Genomic DNA, 18,500 nt, shown 5'->3' on the forward strand with positions numbered 1-18,500 from the left:
GCTTTGGAATTTGACCGCAATAATTCTGGTAAACACTTCTGACCTTTTGACAATACACACAATTTCACCTAGACCTGTACTCCTTGGTATTCATTGTAATGAATATAATACCGTTAAACTTTTTTCACATTACTGCACAGTCGTCATTGTTTGTCTTTTATATGCACATTTTAAGCAGTGGCTTTCTCGAATAGGACTGCGGTGAGTTTAAAAGCAGACTTAATTTTCAAGATTTCAGTTCAAAAAATATATTTTGTTTTCCTTTCCCCATTGTTCACTTGCTTTGACCAGATCATTTTAAAAAACAAAAACAAAAATCTGTGGGCCTTTTTGCCCACAGATTCTGCATATTCACACACAGAAACACATCTGTTTCTCTAAAGTCTGACTCTTTTTGCTGTGGTGTGATAGAAAAGTTTTATATAAGAAGTGTATAGAAAAGGTAGCTATGGGCTAAAGTCAAACTCTTGGTAAACATGAGTTAGTTTGCTGCTTTAAAAGTGTGCCAAGTTTGTCTTGATGCATTCTCAATTATCCAGGAGATGTGCCAAGTTTGATAATGTTAGATTGGATTTGTTAGCTCAGCTTTAACGAATGCAAGTGATAAAGCTTTAAGATGCTATATGAGTTCTTTCACTTTTTCGAAGTTTAAAGTGTTAGTTTTTCATTTGGAATGAGCTGTTCTCTTTAGCGGCACTTTCCCTTTTTTCCCCGTAACCAAACTGACCAATCGGCCTCAGATATACTGTCTAGCCGTTTCTTTGACAGTCTCATTAGCTTCAACTGCAACGTGACGTGCAAATCTCTGGAAATGGAACTGCACATTACTGCAATGCTGATCGCAACTGGGATTGTTCTGCTTGTTATGCCACATAAGCATGCATGTCAGTTTAAACACATGCTTTTACAAATAGATGATAGGATGTGAGTGTATCTGGCTGCTTTATCGTGCTAATACTAATCTGGCAGCCAGTAATCTGCCAGTGTAGCTATCTGCTGTTGTTTCCCAGGTTTTTTTTTTTTGTGTGTTGTTACTTAAACCCGAAGTACATGCAGGACAGTAACCTCGTTGTAAGCTAGCATTTTCTATGTGTATTAAGAGCATAATTCTGACATGAAAATCGTGTTAGATAAAGTGGGACATTCAATTAAGTCTATAAGTATTCCAATATACAAAGTACCCTGTTTTTCAGAGGCTAAAAAAATAACTAGACAAGCTAGTATAACTTTAAATGTGGGGATTGTTTTTAATATTTGGATGAAAATCATTTTCAGTCAGTGACTGATGGACATCACCAATCACTACTGATTATAATGTAACCAGGCACATATTTGGCAAAAATATAGATTTCCATCCATCCATTTTCTTCCGCTTATCTAATCCAGGAGAGCTGGAGCCTGTCCATAGGGCGAGAGGCAGGATACACACTGGACAGGTCAGCAATCTCTTCCTGGGTTAACACAGAGACGGACAACAATTCATGCTCTCATTCAGACATATGGCATGAGGGGAATACAAAGTCTTTTCAGCTGCCTTCAGTTGAAAATGGATGAAATAAAGCTTTACATTCACCCTGTACTTCTTCTTTATGAGCCCATCAGACTGTCCTGTAACTTGATGAGTCTCATCTGTCAGAAAATGGACCACAAGAAACCTAATCTTCCTTCCATTCTGGTTTACAGTCTCAGCAGCACAAGAAGCATAGCCACTGGGGATATAGCAACACTACAAAAGATGTGGGAAAACAACAGTTGAGCTAGACTGAAGGCATCCAGGAGTGTACTTTGTTTGATGTTCCTCGACTTTCAGTCTTCATTGGAACAAAGCCTAGTTATATGAAATTCCCCAGCAACATCCCAGCAGCACAGACAGAAGAGTCTGAGAGCATCCTCACAGCTCTTATTAAATCTCCCGAGCTACCAGGCAGAGATGCAGCAGAGGCTCTAATGAAGCAATTACAGGCTTGAGAGGGATGAGTTCCAAGCCCAGGCCAAGACTGCTTTTTACTGCCACTAAAAAGCTGACAGCCAGGCACAGAAAAGTGGCGGGGGTGACATTTATTTTCCAAGAAGTGTTAAAATCGGATTAAGAGAGGGGAAAGACTCCCAGGTAAGGGTGAGAACATCGAAATGACCACAAATGAGATATAAACACAGCTAAATGATGGCTACAGAACCTGGGCATCACCTTCTGTTGCACTGTGAGATAATATAGTGCAAGTAACTCTTTATTATGCATTATGTCAACTCATATTTGATGCTAAGCATTCATTGTAGGGAAGTTTTCGCAGCACTTTCCAGTCATCCCTTCATATCTAAGTAGTATAGACAGAGATGTAATCTCTTACTACCTTGCTTTGCTGTCAGTTAACTCAGCAAGGTTTTAATCTCTCAATATACAAGATCTTATGAAGGATTGTGTCTTTATTTATAAAAACCGAGTGATGCAAAGTGGATTTCAGTGTTGGGATGGCTACCAAGCTGCTGTTACTGGAGATACACCCAAGCACACAGATAACATTGTCACAATCCAGCCTGCCATATAGGCTTAAGGGCTTATCAACTCTGCCAGAAATGTCAAACAAGCCTTTGACTGTTGCCTGAAGACACTACACTTTCCTGAGTTTAGATAACATGCCCTTACTGAAAAGGTAAATCCCATACCCTTATCCTAATTACAGAGTGGAAAGCAGTCATAGTTGCCTCTAAATAATGGCCATGCCAAATGTGAAGGCAACCTGAATTAAGAAATAAAAACAGAATGGTAAAAAAGTGAGTCAGGAGAATTTGGTATCAGTCAGATTTTTGCTATTGTACACCACCTGCCTAAACACAGAAGGGTGTCCTGTGGTGTTTCGCACTGGGACGTTGGCAGCTGATTATTTCGGTCCTGTAGGTTGTGCAGTGGGGCCTCTGCAGTCAGGTCAAGTCACTGTTATTTATCTAGCACATGTAAAAACAACAGGAGTTGCCCTGAGGTGCTTTCCAGCCGAGGAAAACATATTAACAGTTCAAGTCCCTAAAAATATAAATACAAAGCCCACATAAACAGAAACATGAATACACTGAAAAGCAAAGCAAAAATGTAATAATCATAATATAAAAAAATCTATCAAAAATCAATAAAATAAAAACCTCAGAGTAAAATTATACAAAAGAATACATTTAAAAGAAACAACAGTCATCTAAGGGAGCAAAAAGGAAACATTGACAGGTGGCTGACAAAAGGCAGGCGCCTCAAATTTTACCTGGCTAGATCACTATGGCAACCTGTAGACATGCAAAGCTAGTTATGGTTTTGGGTTTAAAACCAGCTACAAGTGCTATATTTTAACTTGTAATTGTGATTGATGTGCAATATATACATACACCAGTGTCTCCATGAGGTGTTCCTTGTTGGAACATTGTTCACTTGCAGAACACAGGTTCCACAAGATGCCAAAAACATTAATAGGAATCGGAATAATTTTGGCATTTTGCAGTTGCTGGAGATTTGTTCCCTGCCAATCCATGAACTGAATGTGCTGTTTCACCACTTCTCAGAAGTGCTCTATTAGAGAGAGACCTGGTGTCTGTGGAGGCCGTTTGTGGAGGGCAGCGATGGTTGTATGGGGAAAATCCCAGTAGATCAGCAGCTTGTGAAAAAAACAGACCTGGCCATCTGGCGCCAACAAACATGCCACATTCAGAGTCACGCAAATAATCTTTCTTCCCATTCCCATACTCAGTTCAATCTTCAGTATGAACCTCATCATGTGTACATCTAAATGTTTTGGCTTACTTTCCTATGATTATCTGATAGGGGTTAACAAGCAGTTTACCAGTTTTACCCGGTGAAGTGTGTGGTGAAGACTTCCTCCTGAATGAGCGAATTGTATATATGTAGCCAAGGTTTCTGGCGTATGTGCGACAGACTGAGCATTCCTGGATCCACTGTGGCAAATAAAGGAGGCAAAAAAAGCAAAACAAACAAAGCAAATCGGTGAACCAGGTAGAAATGGGAAGAAAAAAATCTGTAACAAGAAAGCTAATGAGAAAATTTCAAATCCCAGAGGAGCTGCCAATGAGCTGCAGTTGTAAACGTGAATGAGTAATGTTCACTGGGTTAGAGTAGCGCTGTAGGGCTATGGGGTTTGATTCACACGGATGCCAGTCATGCTGAAAATGCATGCACTTCTGCTCCGGCTACAAATGTACTGCCCAAGTAAAAGCAGGCAGGATTGTTGTCATTGTGTGCTAAACTCTGCCAAACACAAAGCAGATGTTCATCACTGACTTTTAATGTTGTATCTTACAGGCAGAGACACTGGATTGGCTTTGTGGGAACAAACATGATGAGAATGATTAATTACATTTGTGGACATACTCATAATTTAATCAGAAACATATTACAGCAATTTGCCAATTAGTGGAGCTGAACTATTAACACATTCACCAGGTTAATTTAGGTGAAGGAATATTGAAATCTAATTAAGCATAAAATGATGTATTAAACAGGCCTTGAGAAATTGATAATTACTGTGGCGTGTAAGCACGTTAAACTGATTTCTCATAGGGCTTTAAATTTGGGTACATAGCAGGAAAAGACACAAGCAAAGCAAACAAAAGAAACATGGAAAACTCACAGTGAGTAAGTTAGAATCCAACTCAGTTTACAGTGAGATTAAACCTTTAGAAATAATGAATATGCATTAATACCTTTCACACAGATATTATGTTTGATCATTCAGGTTTTTGTCCATCTGTCCAAAAAAATTCTACCTGGCCAAGTTTTGGGAAACTTGCAGGTCTGGATAATTGGTTGTCATTATTATTATTATTATTATTATTATTATTATTATTATTGATTCTTCTTTTCTTTCTTTTTTTAATGTAGTCACCCCATCAGCTTTTGAATATATATATACACAACTGCTTGGGGCTCAGGGCAGTCTGGGGGGAACCAAGGGCTGACAAATTTCACCTTTCCTCTTTTAAACAACCTGCGGTCGAGGTGCAATGTCATCTTAGTGGAAGGATGCCTTAATGGAGACTTACTTGGGGAAGGAAGGGACATCAGTTGTTTAATAATATCAGGGTGTGCTACAGAGTTTGAATTAGCATCACAGTGAGATTATATTACATAATTCCTTTGTGTGTGTGGTGTTTTTGATTAATATGTTTTTTAATATGATTGGATCCTTATCATTTGGGGATATCTGGGCTCTTTGAGTTTGCTTCTTTATGGTTAGTGTTTATTTTATAATATCTCTAACCTAAAATAAAGAGAGATTGTATCATGTCAGTAGCAAATTGGTAAGATAAATGTTTAACTCCTGCTTATATGAAAAGGGCTAATTGTCAATGTTTGTGTCCTCATGCTTCTTTTGTGAATGTGATTGCCACCGCTGGGGTAATTTTGCAACGCATTAGCCATTCAGCACTGTGCCATTAATATATCGTAGCTCACATGTGTACTGTATGCTAAACAGCATGTTTTGTTATATCTGCCAGCTATTGTATATTCCCACTCTGTTTTATTAAAAGAACAGCAGGAGTTATTTCAGTTTCTACTAATCAGCTCTGATTCTGCACAACACCCGCATGGATTTATAATAAGAAAATGACAGACATAAGATCTTTGCTTCTGTTCTGACCAAGTGGAAGACCCTTGCCCCATGCTGTTATCCAGTATGGGCTTCAGCAGTCTATTTCAGTTGCTGGGTGTCCAATATTATTAACACAAAAAGTCCTAATATTATGGACTTAGTAATCCATGCTAATTATATGGGGTCTTATTAATGATAATACAGGCGACAGTGAACTGAGCATTCAGCAAGCTGAATTTTAAATCTCAGGCACCCAGATTAGATTTGAAGGGTTTGTCTGTAAATGAGCTATCTGATGTCTGGGATATCTATAAATGGGCATCCCAAGCGCAGAATGATAATACACGCCACAATCATAAACAAAAAAAGCAAAGCTCATAAAAGTTCCAGTGTATCAGACAGTTTTCTGGCCAAAGTAGGAGTGAAGGAATGCAAAGACTGGTCTCTGTGTTCGGCTTAGCTCTGTTCTAGTGTGTGTGTGTGTGTGTGTGTGTGTGTGTGTGTGTGTGTGTGTGTGTGTGTGTGTGTGTGTTTTCTTTTATAACTAAGGCTAAACACAAAAAGTAGTTGCTTTTATTTTAATGGGTCAGTTTAGTTTAGTTTAAAACAAAGTGAACACAAGTTCCACTTCTGTTTATGTGGTGTGTGAGTTATAGCACTGGATCCTGCTGAATTATTAATAAAGTGACCCAATTAATTCTTAAGTTGTTGGAGCACAACACACAGAAGGGACATCACCAGGAGCTCAGCAGCCACAGTCAAAATAATTACTTCTGCAATACTACATACATTAATCTAGAAATGCAACGCATAAGATTAACTTTTTGACTTCGGAGCTTTTAAACCCTTAAAACCCTTGACATTCCTAGCAAAAGACTTCAACCGTAGTATTATCTCCTCTCACATAATGAGGGGAAAGTGTGTGAAATAAAAGTACAAACTTGTCAGTATACCAGCATGTTCCTTTAGTTATTTGTAAAATATAATTCCTCCCACTGAAATTCTCACAGCTCATTAAAATGGAATGGAAAGTTATTGCGTATGCTTCCTTTAGCACATTTTATCTTCTAACAATGTGTAACTTGATCGGAGTACTGAAAGTACTGAATTGGAGCTTAAAGCTGATCTTTTTTAAAGTTTTATTTATAAAAAAAAAGTGAATGAAAGTTTAAATGAGAGATTAACTGCAGACATGATTGGATCAGTAAGAAAATCTTTGTGCATTTTCAAGGCCTGCGGAAACTGTTTATTACAGTGTTGTTACAGAGTGCTCCATCTTTTAATACATATACAATCTTTGACAGTGTTGTGCACAATGACTACTTTGTTTACATCCATATCTCCACCAGCTGAAAGACAAAACTGAAGATGGCAGTCTAATTTCAACGTTTTAATCAGCTAAATGTTTCTACAAGGCTGATGTTTTGTGAAATCATAATATAATATAATATAATATAATATAATATAATATAATATAATGCACAAATGTAGAAGACTGACCATTGGCAATCACAGCTCATTTTGCGTAAGTTAATTTGTTTCGACACATGTAACCTGTTTTGCAGAACGCTTTAAAAACCTTTGGACATTGGCTCTATCACTGACACTATAACTAAGTCCTTATCGAGGACCGTAGCCTTTAAAGGCATCAGAGGCCACCGTCAGGCAAAGACCATTGCCATTGTTAGCGCTGGAGAGAAACCTGACCCACAAGCTAAACAAATGCTGGGCTCCTCACTGCCTCCAACAGCTGGCATATGGAAGGGGACCTTGGCAAGCAGCTGAATTTTGCAGCCCAAATAACACCATCATGGCTGCAGCCAGATATGATCATCGTATTCAAATCCACCAACTAATTGATCATGTTGAAATTAAAATTGCAATGAGAAGAGAACAGGATTTGCAGGGCAATCATTTAGCAATGGAGCATCTGAAGTCACAGAGAAGGCTACTGGGTGGCTTTGCATCCAGAGTATGGAACCATGAACAGTTCCTGCTGGACCTGAAATACCCAATGACCCTAAGTTCCATCACTGATTGAATCTGTGAGATGTGACTTTCATCCCAAAAACTGGAGAATTCTAATGTTTTATTGAATCGAATTCAGATATATATATATATATATATATATATATATATATATATATATATATATATATATATATATATATATATATATATATATATATATATATATATATATATATATTAGTTACCTCAATGTGGTTTATATTGAGAGGTAAATGCTTACTACAATAATGAGAAATCACAAAAAAAATCAATAATATAAAACTAAATAGCTCAAAGTAACGTTGCTTCATAAAATGAGGCAAAATAGGTCTATAGAATAGCAAACAAAATAAAAATTGATCAATATACATACTAAAAATAAACACAACAAATTAAAATAAATTTGTCTGGGTTTTTTCTTTGAGAGGTTTGGTAAATGGTGAGATTTTCAAAAAGCCTTGAAGTTTGTCTCACAGATGTGCTGTGTTCTGTACAAAATAATTGCACGTGGTTGTGAAGAGTTCTTGTATAAGGTCCTTTTGATCAAACAGAAAAACCAATATCCATCCATCTATCTACCTGCAAAAGTATTTTTCATTGAATTTATTATAAACCACTCACTTGCTGATAACAGATCAAACATATTCTTGCATTCTGTCACATAAAAAAACTAGCACACAATTAGCTACGTATAAACACAAGTAGCCAAGTAAACTTTTACCTCAATCCTGCACCTTCTGTAACCCACACATTGCTCAGTTAACAGCCTCCCTGGGGAGAAATCACATGCAGGACTATTTTTAGGGGCTCATTAATAGTGTGATGAGCATCAACTCTTTCACGAAAGAAGCTACAACTATGAAGATGTCACTTGTTCACTAAATGTCAGGCTACTGGGAGGTAATTTATTTTCAGTGCAGAGCGGCATTAGGGTGCTGTTACACTAGCAAAATATAAAATTACATTTTACTTAAAAGCCTCTAGGGGATTTGGAGTAGTAGCAGCAAAAGTAACAGGATTCTAGTGTGAAAGGAGAGCCCAAAAAACACATTTTGATGTTAAAAATAAAATTAAAAGTACAGTAAAGCAAAGTAATTATTTCAGTATGATTGACTGAGATTATATGCACAGAATGAAGAAACTAACCCATCCTGATGCTCCGTTCTTTTCCAGCAATAGCCAGGATTATTGTTGTATATATTGGAGAGTATAGTTACAGTATAATGTATAGCATTATATATAGCATTATGCATTAGGCAGTAGTAGTAGTAGTTGTCGCTGTTGTTTTGTTGTTGATGATAATGATGAAAAAATGCCATACAGGTGGTTTTTGCTAGGCTTCCAGTCCTTTTTCTTGTACTCCATTCTATATTTAGTGTTGAGTCGAACAAAATTCGAAAATCTAAAATGATAATAAAATAAGGTAGATATCCTGAGAATTTAAAACCATCAACAAGAACAAAAATGTACCTGAAGTGTGAACTTAAGTGCAATCTGTGGGCATGTCATAATCTACCGCAGGTGTGTCCAACTCCAGCCCTTGAGAGCTGAATGAAATGAAGGCCGCAATTGGAGCAGCCTTCGTTGCCTGGCTGTGACGTACTCGGCCTTCAATTTCAAGGGTGCAGCCTATGAATTGGGACATACCTACTGTCCTGCAGCTTTTAGACGCATCCTTGTTCCAGCACACCTGAGTCAAATGAATGGCTTGTTATCAGGCCTTTGGCAAACTTGATGGCATGCTGAAGAGGTCGTCCAACCATTTGATTCAGCTGTGTTGGAGTAGGGATGCACCTAAAAGCTGCAGGACAGTAGCTCTCGAGGACTGGAGTTGGACACCCCTCTGATCTGCAGACTAGAAAGAGAACAAAAGCTTGCAGGTAATCGGTGAGATCTGCACAGGATTTCTACTCTTTACTAACATGCATTATGTGCATTATCCAACTGTCTCCATTGATTTTTATTTTATTTTTGCATCTTAAAATCACACATAGCTCATGGAAATGTGGGTTACCTAATGTGTTGGGGAAAATGTGCACAAGCGAACAGCGTGAAACATCTCACTTTAATACATTGCAGTGTGTAACAGTCTCTCATCAAAAAAATAAGTAAATAAATGAATAAAAAAGTAAATAATTGTTTTGGACATCTAATGCTTTGATTTTCATTGAACTCCACCCATTAAAAAATCACTGTTATCAAAAAGCTTTTAACCACTTACCTCTGGCTATTTTTGTATATACAGCTTTTCAGTCTGTGTAATTTCTCAGGCTGCAACTGAGAATTATGTTTCTGATTCATAAATATGTATTTGCGCTCTTCTTTTACGTTGATTGGCCCTTAAGCCTTATCCTTATTTTCTCTTGAATTGTCTCTGTTTAAAGTTTTTTTTTTTTTTTTTATTAATAAACTAAAAAAAAGTTATCATCTCCTGTTCACAGCACACAAACACCAAACAATGGCAGCTTTACACATGCCACAGCCAAGCTAATTAACTGGAGGGGTTGTTCTCAGAATTTGCAGTGCATCCCATAATTTATCACATCCCCTGGAGAGACCTCATTCATACTAATCATTCAAATTTTCCCTCATTTTGCATTTATAGCTGAAATCCGCCTTATTTTTTACTAATTGAATTTTTCCTCTCACCCTGGGATGCTAATGGTCGTGGATTCTTGTAGTGTACACCTTACAAATCAACACACGATTTAGAAGAATTCAATATTGTGAAGCTAACTGACTTTCCTAGCTAGGCCGGGCTTTCTTTCAAATTTATAGGAGACATTTATGTTACAGTAGTGATGATATGGCACATTGTTACACAGGAGAGAAAAGATAGGAGAAGGCAAAGCTGCAGGGATCTGTGATGGCTTTACGAGTAGGAGGTATAACCCAGAAATATCAGCATTTCTGGGAGATGGATCTGTCATACATGTCTTTGTGTCACTTTGTGGTCATCAGGGTGTACCCCAGCAAAATGAAGGCTGGCAACTTTATACTAACCAGGCTCACTAGTAATGAGCCACTGTATGAGAGCTTTGTGGTTATAAAAGAACAAATAGTATTTTGGGGGCTATATTGGGAGTGTTACTCAGATATAATACAATTCAATTCAATTTTATTTTGATAGCACCAAACCACAACAACAGTCACCTCCAGGGTATCTATAGTGTAAGATAAAGATCCTACAATAATATATTGAAAACCCCAACAATCAGACGACCCCTATTAATAGTAACTAATGATTAAATGTAAAGTGATTCATAATAGAAAGTGAAGAAAGGTGAGTGGTGAAGAAACAGTGCAAATAGAATAAACTGCTTTTTAGTAGTTTTTTTGTAGTTTCGTTTAGTGTAGAAACAAGGGTTCTGATGATAGCAGCTTAACAATATTAACAATGTCAAATTATTAGAAGCTTGGGAGGGAAGAACAAGAAAAAGGTCATCAACGTAATCAGCAGAACATTAACCATTTGATTTTTGAAACGTACAAGAACTCACAGGATAATACAGCATATGTACAAAGGGCCATCTTTACTAGCAGTGTACAAACTCATCCCATCCCTTAAAACTGGAGCTCATCCCAGTGGTTAAATGCCACCTGGATAGGAAAAGAGTCATCCCATGGCTAACACACAGAGAAAAACAAACATCCACACTCACATGCACACCTCCAGCCAAGTTAGACTGACCAGTTAACCTAGCATGCATATCATTGGAGTGTGAGAGGAAGCCAGAATCCACAGACGGAAGGAGGACACACAAACTTCACGCTGAAGTTTGTGGCCGCAGATTCAAACCAAGACCTGTGTGCTTTGTTAAGCACCAAGCCACTGATGGTTGCATTAGAACAGTAGCATGAAAGCAATGATATCCACACAATTACCTGCACCTGTATTTGATATTTGATAGACACTAGAGTTGTAATTTTGTTTGTCAATACTTTAATTTTCTTTGCCAATTCCTACAAACTGCACTGCATTTCATCTGAAAGGGGATTAATGATGATTTTGTGTGAAAACACTGAATGACTTTGAATTCTTCTCACATTCAGTGGACGCTAAACCTCAAACTAACATTATTTTACTAGGGATGAACTCGCTAAATAACTGAGGATGGCACGATCAAAGCAAATCAGTGTGATTCAGCTGACCTCTAACTTCAGAGAAAACCAGGACCTCTGAAAAGGTGTAAAAGATTTAAACTTCGTCTTCTTCTCCAAAGTGGATTAATTATATGCAAATAATAGTTAATTACGCTTAGGTTTGACTGGTTAATGCTTCATAAAGTGCATTCATGTGTTATGAAGTTAGCATTTGCTGATTAAATAATCTGCTCTCTGAATTTCCTCATTTTTTCATTAGCTATCACAAGTTATTTAGTTATGGACAGCTGATATTTATTTTTAAATCAAACCACTAATGTTTGCTTGAAGGGGGTTAATTAAACTTAGCCTATCCAAGGATGGTTTACTGAGCAACACAGATGTCTATTAAAGCGTTTTGGACATCCTTAAGAAGACAAATTATAGAAAGACTGCTTCTGTGAGAACTTTACTATTTAACTTTTAAAAGCAAAGATATCCAGATAACCAGAGTCCTTGCCCAGGTAATCAGGGTAGTGTCCTTAACAATGTGTCATTTGCATCATATTTGAGCAAACTCAGTCACTGAAGGAAAAACAAATATTAGTATAAGCTATGCTTTAGGACGGAAAAATGATTAATCAATGGTTACACTGTTTGACAATTTAATCAGAAAAATGCATGCACTGCAGAAGGTTTTTTTTTTTTTTTTTGTCTTTTGGCCCTTCTACAGATTTAAAAAAATAAAAATCCTATTGTGCTGCAGTGACCTTCTGTGTTATTTACACAACCCCGTGAGGCTGTTTGGCTCAGAGTTTGGTATTCATATCATTCCTGGACTGTTTACTGTGAAATTAATGGTCTGTTGTCTCCCATCAACCTAGTCCAGACAGTCTTCACATGCAACTGACAGCAGCTTGCGCAGCATCCTTATGAGTAGGAAGAAAACTGAGAACTAATAGCACTGTCTTTACTGGGCTGTCATGCTCGGAGCAAAGGCCTTGAAGCCAGGAAGCTTAAGCATTCATTGCTTGATTAAATTCTTCACAGGACACAATGCTCCAATGGGAAGTTGGGCTCAGAATGTGACTTGGCAAGCTCTGAGGACAGTAATAACACAGCAAATAAAAATACATAACAATAGCCACTTGAAGGAGAAAGGGCAGTTTAATGGAATGAAAACAGGCAAACCAAAGGCTTTATGTAGGTACTAAAATGAATGCAATAGCAATTCAGTTATTACATTTATATACATTTAAATAAGTGGAGTAATGAGATCACGAAGTGGCTAAAATGAGAAAAAGTTGCAGTTGCTGGCTGTGGCAGTGACCTGTTGGCACAATAAAATGTCTAATGAATTATTTCAGATTACATAAGATTTGCTACATAACCTACAGTATATGACAGGACAAATTGCTTAGGCCCGACATTTTTCAGTCAACACCTCTGTTGTCCCACATGCACCAAAATGCATCACTTCTCGTTAGCGTTTGCATTCAGGTCAGACTGGCACAAAAATAAAGATTTAATAATAATTAAAAAAATTATTTATATTAATTATTATTCTTATAGTGATTATTCTGGATAAGGCTTTGATTGACAGTTACAGTAGCTGTTTTATATTGCACTCAGAATATTTAATTATGCACATGTGCTGATTACGCTGCCATTGTCTATCGATGTGTTTGAACTAAAATGATCACTGTAGTTATTACAGTGACTAGAATGATCATTTTCTTACTGAGGCTGGACAATAAAGAGACATTTCCGGCAGTGTTAAAAGAGGAAGGGACTGTAAGGGGACTGTCCCAGCCTCCGAACTACAGTTACACTGAATGCAGGCCATTGTTGAAGTTTGTAAAAGCTATGGAACCACCAGACCATGGAACACTCACTGCCCAGCCCCCAGTAGTGCCCTAGATTCTGGGGCACTGCATTAGTTTGTTGCTCTTCTTCGTCTGCTGTCATGGGGCAGTTTCATGTGTCATTTGGCTTTTGCTCAAGCAGGAATTAAAGCCCTTTTTCAAGCTTGTTGGAGGTAAATCTGCCTCCTGCTGTGTTTGAATTGTCCCCTGCAGTCAAAAAGCAGCCATACAGTTGATAGCTAGAGTTGATTGTGCAGTTCAGACGTTGCTGATAGCAGTGAAATGTGATGATGCTGCACAAAAGATCAATGGCTGAAGTGCACAGATGAGGTGACAAATGGTATTTTTAAAGGCCACCTGCTTCATTGAAATGCAACATTTCTTTTTATGAGGGTGTCAATTTTAAAGCCGTCACACTAGTCTGGTACAAGCCAGACAGTTTTCAAAGGTTTTTAAAGTTTCCATATGCAAATAAGCAATCAATAGTTATATTCCTATTTCAAAACAATATTGATGCTTTTTATAGACAGGAGAGACAGGAGTCACCAAGTACTTTACAGAAAACAGTTGGTGGCACATTAGTACATCGTGGATTTGAAAGATGAATCTCATGAGGATTTTAGCAGTGCAACAAATCAGCGACTCTCTTCAAAGTGAGAGCTAGTTTACATTAGTTTGAATAAGTTTCATTATTGCTATTCTTTCATACTTGTTCTGTTGACTTAAAAAAAAAAAAGAAGTGGAAAAACTGTAATTTTGAGTTATTTTTTTTCTGAATTTGGCTGCATGAAAATACCGAGCTTAGGAGAAAGGTAAAGAGATGGAACAGTAGCCTATGTCTTGTGGTGGCTGTGGACAGTCATCCAGTCTGTGTGGGCAAGATACTGAATTGAGTGTTAATTTGAATGTTATAAAAAGGTGCTTAGGTAAAGTACATGTGTGTGATTAGGGGCTTGTAGAAAAAAAGGGGCTGTGAGTGCTCAGTTAGCATACATATATATATATATATATATATATATATATATATATATATATATATATATATATATATATATATATATATATATATATATATATATATATATATATATATATATATATATATATATATATATATATATAAATAAAAAAGTGCCGGTCTATTTGCATTAGGTGAACATAGTGCTAACACTAAACATTCAAACAAATCCAGGATCCCTGAGAAACTGTAAACATTTTAAACCATGTTAGGCACATGTTCTTATAACTGATTTGCAAACAGGATATGGTCATCAAAACTAAAAATTGTGCTGACCAGCAATAAAGCAGCTCTGGCTAAAGGTTGCTGGCTCCTCCGGGAGGCAAATGCTTATTCTTGGTTTGAGGGCTTTTTATATGATGATGTAGATAAGTAACATAAGAGAGGAGTCTGGCATTTATAACTTTGAAAACCTTTTATATGGACAAAAACTTTAGATAACAGACTAAAGGATAGGAATAAATGCTAGAAGCTCAATCGGAGATATATATAATGAACTGATGCCTGTTTGATCTGCTTTGAATTTCAGATCTTCTCTTTGTTGTCATGCAAAGCTCACATCTTTTTTTCATAAGTGAATTTTATAGTTTGGCTTATCATCAGCTGAATGCCATGGAATATTTCTCTGTCACATGTGATATAATAAACACCATTAAATAGAAGGTGAAATGAAGATGACACTGCAGGGGGATTGAGTCCTTAGTGGCATGTTTCGTGGATACAGACGCTGTAAGTGAGAAAGCGGGTTAGCAAGCCCTGCTTGTCATTTTAAGTTTGATGGTTGTTTGATCATTTCGTATTCAAATACAAATGTGTGTATGCCTTGTTGTCTTCTTGCAGCTTTAGACCCTCATTTAATTTAATCACTTTTTAAAAAACAGACTCAAACTGGAACGTGAGCAAACTCAAGCTAAACTCAAACATGATTCTCATAAAATATGGTGGACAGTCAGCAACACAGCTTGTTGCAAAGCACCAGGCTGTTTCCTCAAAGAGTCTTTGTTCAGCTACGAGAGGGAGTGAGAGAGACAAAGGAAGGGACAGGAGGTAGGAAGTGGGAGAGAGAGAGAGAAAGAGGGAAAAGAGAGAGGTAACTGAGGGCAAAACAGGAGACCGAGGAGGAGATTAAAGAAGAGAAAGGGTGGAGTAGGAAAATGGTAGTTACGTTTCACTTTGGGATAGAGTAAGAAAGCATAGTCAAACAAAAATACCTCATCAAGGGAGATATATGGAGAAATACTGGTGTAGAGAAAGAAATAGTTTAGCGAGGGTGTGGAATAGAGGCTTCATAAGTAAAGTAATAAAGACAAGCAGACAACCAAAAGCAAGCATAGAAAAGAAAAGTGCGGGATTGTGAATTTGTGTGTGAAAGAGGAAAGCAAATGTATGAAGTGTGAGTGAGAAAGATACAGAGGGAGGGCAGAGAAAGTGTTTGACAAAAGGCTTTTGTTGTGAAAGTGGCCATTTTGAATCTTCCCCTGGTTACGGATGGCTCCACTTCACTGTGTCCCAGCCTACTTGTTTGGCCTAGTTTCTCATTAAGTCGCCACTTGTACGGTGACAGTGTTTACTCTGTTGGCACACTCACTATTTATGGCAAACATTATCACACATCCACTAGAGATGGTGCAGCTTGATGCCATGCAGATCAGTGAATTTTTCTCCCGAGGGCAGCACATCCTATAACACATTTGTTCTTTAAAGACCATGACAATGCTGTTAGAAGGCTCTTTTTTATCTTGAAAGATGTTCATTATGAATTTCCTTCAGATGCCAGCAAGTGAATATTTACATTCATTTTGATTTAGAAACAAACCAAATATATGTCGAGGGAATCCTGTGAACAGGGTAGCAAGTTTGCAAAGGATTGCAAAGTTACATCTGAACAAATGGCAAGACTTTGACAAGAATGTAATACACAGTGCCACGCTGGGCAAAAACCAAGCACAGTATATCAGCACAAATACCTCATACCACATAATGATTTGGGTTCCTCTTGTTGCATTCACTGAGTTGAACATGAACTCCTGTGTATACCAAAGTATTAGTCAGTCTCAACCACAGCTAAAGGTGTTCTTGGCCCAAGAACACCAGCACATTTACAGCTAACTGTCTAAAAAAGAAAATAACCAAGGTGTTTGACTGGCCCACTCAAAGTATCTGTGGCATATCTGTGAAACTGTCCCTCTTGCTTATAAATATTCAAACTTTACTAGGTTGTTATTGAATCATTAACTCTTCAGTCCTCTGACTTAAACCCCAGAAAAAAATCCTAAACATGCTGACTCTTAGCTGGCTACATGCTGTGATATCTGACAAGTACTGACTTAGACTGCCTAAACTTAAGCATGTGTCTGCATACAGAATAAAGTGTAACAATATTTGAAGACATTTTTTCCCCTGCATTTCCATGCCAGAAATTAAGAAAAATACATACGTTTAACAAAGTGGAAGGAAATGTGCTCCAATGCGCTGCATTTTTTGAAAGTAGAAAACATTTTATGCATACACTAAGTGTGCAAACACACTGCAATGCTTAATGTTGCAAAATGTCCACAGCATAATCCAGGATAGAAATTAGATTATATGCACAAAGGGAAACTGTGATTACAGCAGTGGCTGTACTTTACTGCTCTGTAAAGAAGAACGGCGCCCAGCAATGTCTTCATGCATTAGCAGTAAGACAATAGAAACCCCATCTCTGGGTGCACTGTGGTCACATACGTACAACCTGTTGTCATACTTACACATAAAGACCCCTGCCTTTTTTATAGAGTCAGTCACAGCACCCCGATTCTACACCATTGATCTAAACCTTCCCAGAAGCTTCTGAGTCAGTTCTTTTGTTACTCCTCTCTGCCAGTCATCTTACATCATTCATAAAGCTGCTTATTCCACTGAAGCATTTCCATGAAGGGGATTCACTGTGTCATACAACTCTACTTTGGGAGTTTTTGATCCTTAGAGTCAATTTTTTTTTCCTTTTTGACCGCCTTTCCTTAAGCTGCTCACGCGCGAACCTCAATAACACACATCAGTAGCAGTAAGAACATACGTGCACACACTGTAGTGCTGCAGTAGCTGTGAGGTGCTGAAGGAGAAAATTCAGCTGGGATGAGAGTGAGTCATGGAAACCGCTTAATATTATGGGCTGTCTTTCCCTTGATGTTGTTCAAGCTAATTAAGCCTTGTAGTAAGCTACTCAGGTCTGTTTGAAGTATGCAAGAGATTCACTTTAATGGTCTGCTCTATGCGATTCTGTGTTTTCACATTCAATTTGAATATGCTTACAACCCAGGGACCTTAGATTATAAAGATAAGACACCTGGGTTTATAGCTACGAGTCTATTTCTAAATTACTTGGGGAAATAATAGTTGTTTAGATCTTGAGACTGCAGAACATGTCAGTATATGACACACACATACAGTATTGTAAAGATGCATTTACACAAGACCTCTATGCCTGTTATGTTACCTTATTCTAGCCTATTAAAAACATTGTTGATGAACAGGAAATTGTGTTTTCATGTCAACACTTACATTAAATGAATGAAATTGTATGTAACAGTTAATTAAAATGGATTTAAGGTAAATTTATTTTCTTGAGTACGAGAATAGTCCAATGTAATGCTGGCTTTCAAAGAATGAAGGCACTCTACAGGTGCACTCAGTGGCAGTTGCAAAAACAAAGTAAAGTGAATGTGGTGGTGCACACTGACCCCTACTGCTGATGGCTTGTCATCACCCTGCTCTGCATGGCTCGCCCCTGCCTTACTCTTGACTGACACAGGGGCAGCAGGGTCACTCAGACATGTCCGACAGCAGGCAGATTACATGTTTGTGTTCTTGTTTCCACTGTTTTATTAGGATTGGAGTGCTGTGTGCGTATGCCGCCAACCAGAACCTGAGCTCTCAGGTGAAGAACGTACGGAGACT

At 37.7% G+C, this 18,500-nt stretch overlaps 1 protein-coding gene across 7 annotated transcripts in view; it reads left to right on the forward strand.

Moving 5' to 3' along the window:
* Positions 1 to 18,500, forward strand: part of prom1a (prominin 1a) — a 91,516-nt gene that overhangs the window by 42,032 nt on the left and 30,984 nt on the right. For all 7 annotated transcript variants that reach the window (XM_085416303.1, XM_085416312.1, XM_085416338.1 and 4 more), the window contains one exon: positions 18,432 to 18,500. This exon is cut by the window's right edge and continues 52 nt beyond it. In XM_085416303.1, coding sequence (XP_085272429.1) covers positions 18,432 to 18,500 — 69 coding nt within the window. The remainder of the gene's footprint in view (positions 1 to 18,431) is intronic.

Source organism: Rhamphochromis longiceps, linkage group LG2 (genome assembly GCF_057381845.1).
Source record: "Rhamphochromis longiceps isolate RC_006_pf linkage group LG2, R_longiceps_female_GT1.1, whole genome shotgun sequence".
In the NCBI taxonomy this organism is placed as follows: domain Eukaryota; kingdom Metazoa; phylum Chordata; class Actinopteri; order Cichliformes; family Cichlidae; genus Rhamphochromis; species Rhamphochromis longiceps.